The 7,407-nt window shown below is 37.2% G+C and overlaps 1 protein-coding gene across 1 annotated transcript in view; it reads left to right on the forward strand.

The window, feature by feature from the left end:
- Rat1 (5'-3' exoribonuclease 2 Rat1) overlaps positions 1-6,576 on the forward strand; it is a 99,819-nt gene extending 93,243 nt beyond the window's left edge. Inside the window, exons 32-34 of the mRNA XM_089248342.1 lie at positions 3,921-3,987; positions 4,830-5,202; positions 6,201-6,576. Of these exons, the coding sequence (XP_089104468.1) occupies positions 3,921-3,987; positions 4,830-5,202; positions 6,201-6,248 (488 nt within the window). The 3' untranslated portion in view covers positions 6,249-6,576. The remainder of the gene's footprint in view (positions 1-3,920; positions 3,988-4,829; positions 5,203-6,200) is intronic.
- Positions 6,577-7,407: the final 831 nt, after the last annotated feature.

A 7,407-nucleotide genomic window follows, 5' to 3' on the forward strand; every position in this document is an offset into this window, starting at 1 on the left:
TTATCGGTTTCCTCGATGTTGCTATAACCGTCCTAGTGTGACTGCATATGCAAAGTTGTTAGAATTTCGCTGGGTTATTCTCCTGAATTTGGGCATAAATGGTAGTTTTAACAAGTACTGACTGGCGTTAGGTTTACTCTCGCAAAGCACCAAGGCCTAAAACTTGGTGACAAAAACTCATCCCATTAAACGCGTTGAAATATAAAATTTTGAGCAACAAAGAAACCTAGAAAAACGTATTCGGTGCTAATGACATTTCAGGGACTGCGAAATAGTGTCCAAACCGATGTTGAGTTTTCAAAATTCTTTTATGAAATATTTCTTTCAATTATATCAGGAAATAGTCAATTTCACCGTAATATAAATAAAGATGAAATAAGCTAAACTTGCACCTGTAGTGTGGACTTCATTTACAAAGATGTAGAACACATCATTGAATTGATTATTAAAACGTCTAATAAGCGTTTTTTAACATTGACATGTTCCTTCAAGTGTAATCTGAATTGAATTCAAGTAGTCCCTGTGCAAGCAAAAGCGTAAAGAAATCCTGAATACACGCATTAAACTTAAAATTATGAAACTTAAAATACAATGACCCCCCCCCCCCCCCGATTCCTGTTTGCTATGGATACTAAAAAGGAAAAATAATAAGCTTATCAGTGGGCATCCATGATTTCTAGTTACTCTGTAAATGCAGTAGCAGCCTAATATAGATGCGATCCCAAAGTTGAACAAGGTGCAACTTTGGGTCCTGCACTTAGGTGGCTCTCGTAGATGTTGGAGATGTCCTTTGCGAATTTTCGTCAAGTTTCATTTTAGGGTAGGGGGGGGGGGATTTCATGAAAAACATTGTAAAGTTGCTTGAAGGTCTTGCAAAACTCAGTTATTACTATGTCAATGCTTCCATGGATGGAAGCCAAATAACCAAATAATGATCGACAGTCATTGCAAGGAATCAGGTTTTTTATGGTGATAATTATTTACAGAAAAAGCGGACAACATTTCATCAGTATGTTGAATGCAAACGTTGAGAATTCTCTGCGACGAGAAACACGATAAAAGCGAAAACGAAAGTGCTTAAAAAAAAACTATTGTTATATCCGAAGTCATTGCATTTTGGTGAGGTTGTTTTAACCGAGCTCCACCGTTTGAGTCAAATATTCGAGTACTGTATATGCATCTAAATAAATATCTTCTACGGTTTAAAAAAAAAGTAGCTATTTCACTGTGAAGTTTTCTGAATTTCTCAGCGGTATCTTTTATGTACATTGCTATAATTCCAATGCGATAATTCCAAAACCTTCCAAGCTGTTATTCCTTTTTCAAATTTTCCCTCCCGTTTTCAAGTTGTGCATACATATGTAGAAGACTGCCTCTCAAACAGTATTTGTCTTTTGAATTAGTCCCTGTCAAATAGCATTCAACCAGTAAGTAATTCACGCAAGGAATTCGAAATGCTCAACTGGTTGTCACCTGACGAGGTCTTAAATTTCATGGGCAAGTGAACCTGTACGTTAGGCAATACAGTTTCCCCATATAGAGAAATATATGTTTTATTATTATCATATAGATTTTTTTTATTGTTTGTTTGCATACATGTCGTGGAGGAGATTGCGAGAGAGAGAGAGAGAGAGAGGAGCCGAGGGATGCAGTGGGAGGAGACGCTGGTTGTGTGTGTACATATGCGGAAGGCTACCGCACACCGGACGCGACTCGTCCTCCGCAGCTGTTTGCGCAGCACTTCTAGTTGGAGCTTCGGAGTTTTTACTCTGTTCCTTGGTTTTCTGGGAGGGAATATCGAGTTAGGGCAGCCTTTTCGATATACTGTATATGTATAATGTACACGACGTTCCCGTTGACTTTCTTTTATCCAGTTTTTTTTTCTTCCTATCCAGTATTTCGTTCCTTCAGCCTTTTTTCCTGTTTTCTGTATACGGTTGGAATATTTTCTATGTTTTTTTCCCGTGTCGCTTTCTTTCCAGTTGTTGAAAGCAGAGGCAGCTACTGAAACGGGCGAAATCAGTTGGCTTTACCGATCGTACACAAGCCCAGTTTATCGCCATAAAAAGTGATTTTTACTATTTGAACATTTCCGTTTGAATGTCGCACGAATCTTTAGTTCGAAGTTACGGATAATCCGAGTTCCTGGAGCCACCTCTCCAAAAAACCTAAATTTTTCTGTTTTTTCGTCGAGAACGCTCATTTTGTTTCTATATCTCTATGAATATGACTAATTTTAGTTTGAAGAGGACTTGCCAAGGACTGAAGGGGGTCTTGATCTCTAGGCTGGAGGCTCCTATGTAGTAAATTTTTAGTGTGAAAAAAAAAAAATCTCAAAGCTTATCTTCAAGGGCTGGAGCCCCTTTTAGCCTTTCACATGAAGATGCCATGGGTCTTGTCAGCCCTAATCTGTTATGAATTAAGCCTTTATTCAAGAAGAAAAAAGGTAAGAGTAAGTATGAATACGTAAGTCCCAAGGAAAAAAAATTAGAACAATTTTTTGCTTCAAACGAGAATTCTATTTTCAAGTTTAGCTTCAATTAAATGTCCATGTCAGTAAAGGGCACAACACAAGTAGGCACATGAGCCAAGGGACAGACCCTGTATTTTCTTAATTTTTCACTTTTTTTCTCACTTCTGGAAGACAGATGGCAACACACAAACTTCTAAATGCTTATAAATGCTCGAGATTCTATAAAAGACTCTCTGGGTGTCCTTTTTTTTTTAAAGCTTTCAATTTATGCGTTGGAAAGTTCTAGAAAGTGTATATATAAAGAAGCCAAAATAATTTGATTCCCCGGTATTATAATGTGGAAGAAGGTGACCATAATGTTGAAACGACTAATAAAAAATCGCATTTGTATCCTAAGCTTGTATGGATTGGAAGATGCTTTTTAACATCATATTCTTATTTAGTTACCCGATTCGATTCGTATCAAATTGTTTTTTAGCTAAAAGAAAAGTGTTATGAACACGTGATGTGGACATCTGCCGAACGTTATAGATCCCTTGTTGTACTCGGGAGAACAGCAAAATAATAGCCTACCATTTTTTTCCCCATCACAAACTCTTTATATAATTTCTATTTATGAACACTATGTATGTTATACGCAGCTTCTGCAAACATCTGTTGTGGGGTCTTCTCCCCCCCCCCCCCCCCCCCCCCGATATCAACTGGTTAATTTGTTTAGGATAAAAGAGTTATGCTGCTGGTCATGTTTTTTACGATTCCACCACCGACAGTGTATCGGGTTCCTTTAATATCAAAAATGATGTCCGTTATTTAGAGCTGATTCGCAATAAATATCTCTCTCTCTCTGTTAGTATTTCTCTACGGTAATATAATTTTTTCTCACGTATACCAGTTTTTTAAAATTGAAAATACTTATATTTTTTTTATTAGTTCACGATAAACTAAAACTTCTACTTTTCGCGATCGGTCATCATTGTCTCGTGACAAAGTTCACAGTAGCACTGGAGAATTTGTATTGGTGCCCGAAATTTTGTACCGGTAATCAACGTTCCCAGTTTTTTTTATATATATATGCGTGCTTGGACATGTTTTTTCTGTGAACGGCAAGGCAATTTGTCATATGATTTTGCATGTATGGCCGCATACGCGTGCAGCTAAGAAGGGAAATCGCCTTTTCATTACTGAAATGGAGTTTATGAGCGCAGAATTCCTTTTTTTTGAAATATTTATGCCAGCGAGTATGGAAAGGCGCCACTGAGTACGTAAATCTCGGAAGGAAATCTTTGTTTTACCCTTTTTTTCTCAAAATTCTTTTATATATTCTTGGAGAAATTTGGTTGGTTCCAAAATTTATTTTATTGATTTGTGAAGCACTGGGGATAGCTATAAATACTGTTTCATGATCGTTATTTTTGACAAACTAAATAATCAATTTCTGTTTTTTTAGGTTATTCCAGAGGGCAATCTCAGCAGTGGAGTAATTCCTCATATCAACAAAACTACAATCAATCAAGGTGTGTATTCGAATGTCTATCATTTTCTCACATTCCGCTTGAATTTGGTAATCAACAGTAAATTTTTTGTAATTTATATCACATGCTTTTTATTAATTTTTTTAAACCTTCTGTTCTAGATCATCACTCTTTTTCAGTTCCGTAGCATGCTTAGTATAAAAGCGATTTCTTTCCGTTTAAAAATTGATTTTTAATTCTGTAGTGTTTATTTCGATCTTCTGATTCATGTATTCATGTAACACGTTTGAGTATTACTAGTGAAAGTTTTTCCGAAATACAGTCAAAACTCGTTAGTGGGTCTCACGGATAACGCTTCACTCCGGTTTATCCAATCATAATGTACAAAGGGTGAATTACGTTGTCAACTCATCTTCACTTCATGGTAAACTATTGAATGTGGATTTCCATATTTGTGATGGCAAATTGACCTCCCCAGGATTAAAATAACAGGGAAAAATAGCGGAATAAAAACGAGTTCCTAAAATAGAGTGGATTTTAGTATTATCTCTATGGCATGCTGTTCGGGTCAGAGGATAAATTCTTAAAAAAGAGAGCGTGTTCGTAAATTAGAGGTTTGTAAAATCGAGCGTCGACTGTATCTTGAATCAATAAATTTCAGGGATTAAACACGTTTGATTAACGAACAGTTTGTTTTATGTGTATGAGTTCACCTGTGTGAAGAAAGTAGTGAGGCCATGGCGTACTTTGTATATCGGGTCATTCCACTTACAGGTTCATATTTTCCCAAGAGCGGCCCTTTCACTAGATTTGTCTATAATTCAGTTTTTACAAACATATGAATGTAAACTTGGCCTTTAACATACTTTTTTCCCCATACATAGGGGTGGCCAAACTTCCTCATACGGCAGGAGCTACAGGAACGATCAAGATCCTCCGAATTACGAGTCCTACAGACCTGGCCGCAGCTTCGGTATGAGCGATGGTAATAGCTACAGAGGTGACGGTCGCAGCAATTACGACAGAAGAGATGACCGCAGCGGCGGTGGATGGAATGACCGTAGAAGAGGCGACTTCCATCACCGAGGTGGTAGTAGTCGCGGTGGCTACGGTGGGTCCGGTCAAATGAGTAATTGGGCTGCGCCAGCATACAATCCTCCCCAAACTGGAATGGACGATGGTTGGTCGACACACAGTTATAGAGGCTCTGACAACAGGCGGAGGCAGGGTGACGACAGATACAGACAGACTGGAAAGGTATCTCTCTTTTCACTTTGCGTTCTGGAAGTCTGTTAGTTATATTTTATAACTTTTTTTTTTCATCGCGCATCTAAGATTTAATATAGCATGAGCGCACAACCTTCGGCCCGCGAAAGGTGTTCTGGTAAAAAAGTATGAATGCGCGCAACACAGTAAATACCTTGGCTGACCATATTAACTTCACAAAGTGTGAGAAATTTGAAAAAAAAAATTTTTCAAGAACAATTGTCGAAGGCAAGAAAAGTCACCTATTACAGCCGAAAAAAAATTGTCAACAAGTGAAGTTGGCAACTATCGCTAAAATTACTGAAAAATCGCAAATAGTGAGAATTAGAGGGCTATTGCTAGTCGCAATAGAGTAAAATGCAATTCACCAAAAAAAAGTGCACTGTATATTTGAAAAATATATAAAATTAATATATTTACATGATTAATTATGATGGAGTCATAATCATCATATGATTTATAAGTCATAAAAATAATCTTAATCCTTATCAAAAAATTCAAATGAGCCTCATTGAAAATAAGAAGGAAAAAAAAAGCATTTTTTACAAAAATTAAAAAACGTTTGGACGGCGCCAAAATTACAGGAATGTTTCGCAAAATACGGTCATGTGGTCACCCTATACATAAATGGGCCTGTCCTTCGAGTGACAGAAATACCGTATATGTGGTGCCAGGGGCGTACGCAGGGTCGACTTTTTGAGAGGGCACAAAAAATTCCCGTGAAATTTCGAGTTACCACTGTCCAAAAAAGCATTCAAATTAACAAAGTGAAAGGGTATTTTCTTTCGATATTTGAATTTCTTTCGACAATTTGTTTCACCAAATATCAAAAGAAAATTGGGGGGGGGGGGGCACGGGACTCCTGAGCACCCTCTCTGTGACTGCGGACTAAAAAGGTTGTGCAATCCGTGCCATATAGCATGTTGCTAGATCATATGGATTCATGACATTGTATGTTTATGTAGATGTATTTGGATTTTTTTTTCCAGAATCCTGTACCTGGTTATTCTTCATACTCATCATCTGGTTGTTATTGACATCGTGGATGCTCATCGCCATTCATCGTGTTGCGAAATCAGTCCCATGTCTTCATATTTATCACTCTACAACTTGTGCCGCGTGCACCTTAAATTTTTTGATTGTTTGATTATGAAATCGTTCACGTAATATAAGAATCTCTTGTGCAAGAGGTTTTTTTTATTTAGAGGGAAAAAAATTGAAATCACATGAGTATCGATCACATTCCTGAACTGAATGAAATCACAGTTTTTATGTGAAAAATCTTGTGCATGTATTTTAACATGCTAGAGACATACAATACTTGAAATGAATGCTTTGAAATTAAAAAAAATTGAATGAAGAATATTTACTGGTATCTTGACTGTTTTGTACATTGCATTGTTATACATGTATATGAATAATAATAATAGGGAATTAATTATGGCGAGAAAAGACATTCGCCAAACAGCAAGCATCGGTTCGAAAAATCGATTTCCTCTGACCCTATGTCCTGTGATAAATGAACGTGTGCCGTATTTGGCTCTATGACGGTTTTTTTGTTGTCGTGATTTTTATTTGAATGCAGTAACGTCAGGTAATTTTTCGAAAATTGGAGATGGCCAGCAAGATACCCCCCCCCCCTCATTTTTTTCCCCAAAGGGGAAGAAATCCCTTCAGTTTCATTTGCCTCTCCTTTGATCAAAAAAATGCTTTTCAAACATCCCTTTTATATTTTTCTGTATACTGTTTTTTCCCTAATCTAATTTCTCCAAAGTTAGCAGCTATGCCTTTGTTCGGAAAACAAATATACGTAAGTTGGAGGGGGTGCAGTTATGTAAGGCTATCATATATCATGTTCCTGATGCCAAAACGGATGATTTTTAGGGTTTGAACTACACCTGAAATAATTTGCAAACAAAGAGAGCTACAGTTATGCCTGGAGCGTACCCTTTAAAAATTAAAAAAATTAATTAGGGTCGATATCTTTACTAGGATCATTTGAATTAAGTTCCTCGGGTCTTGAAAAAAGAATCATTAAAACCATTTAAACCGTTAAAAATGAGGTCTACATATGTGTACCTATGGAGAGTGAAGTGACTATGGAGAGTCAGTTAGTTCCTCCACATCGTGCAACAGGGCCACCAGACCGAATTATCTCATTGGCTATAGTGAAACTATAGCCGCCTGTGGGGGAAA

Source organism: Pholcus phalangioides, unplaced genomic scaffold (genome assembly GCF_987345545.1).
Source record: "Pholcus phalangioides strain wild (caught in Gottingen) unplaced genomic scaffold, Ppha-v1.0 ptg000003l_1, whole genome shotgun sequence".
Classification (NCBI taxonomy): Eukaryota; Metazoa; Arthropoda; class Arachnida; order Araneae; family Pholcidae; genus Pholcus; species Pholcus phalangioides.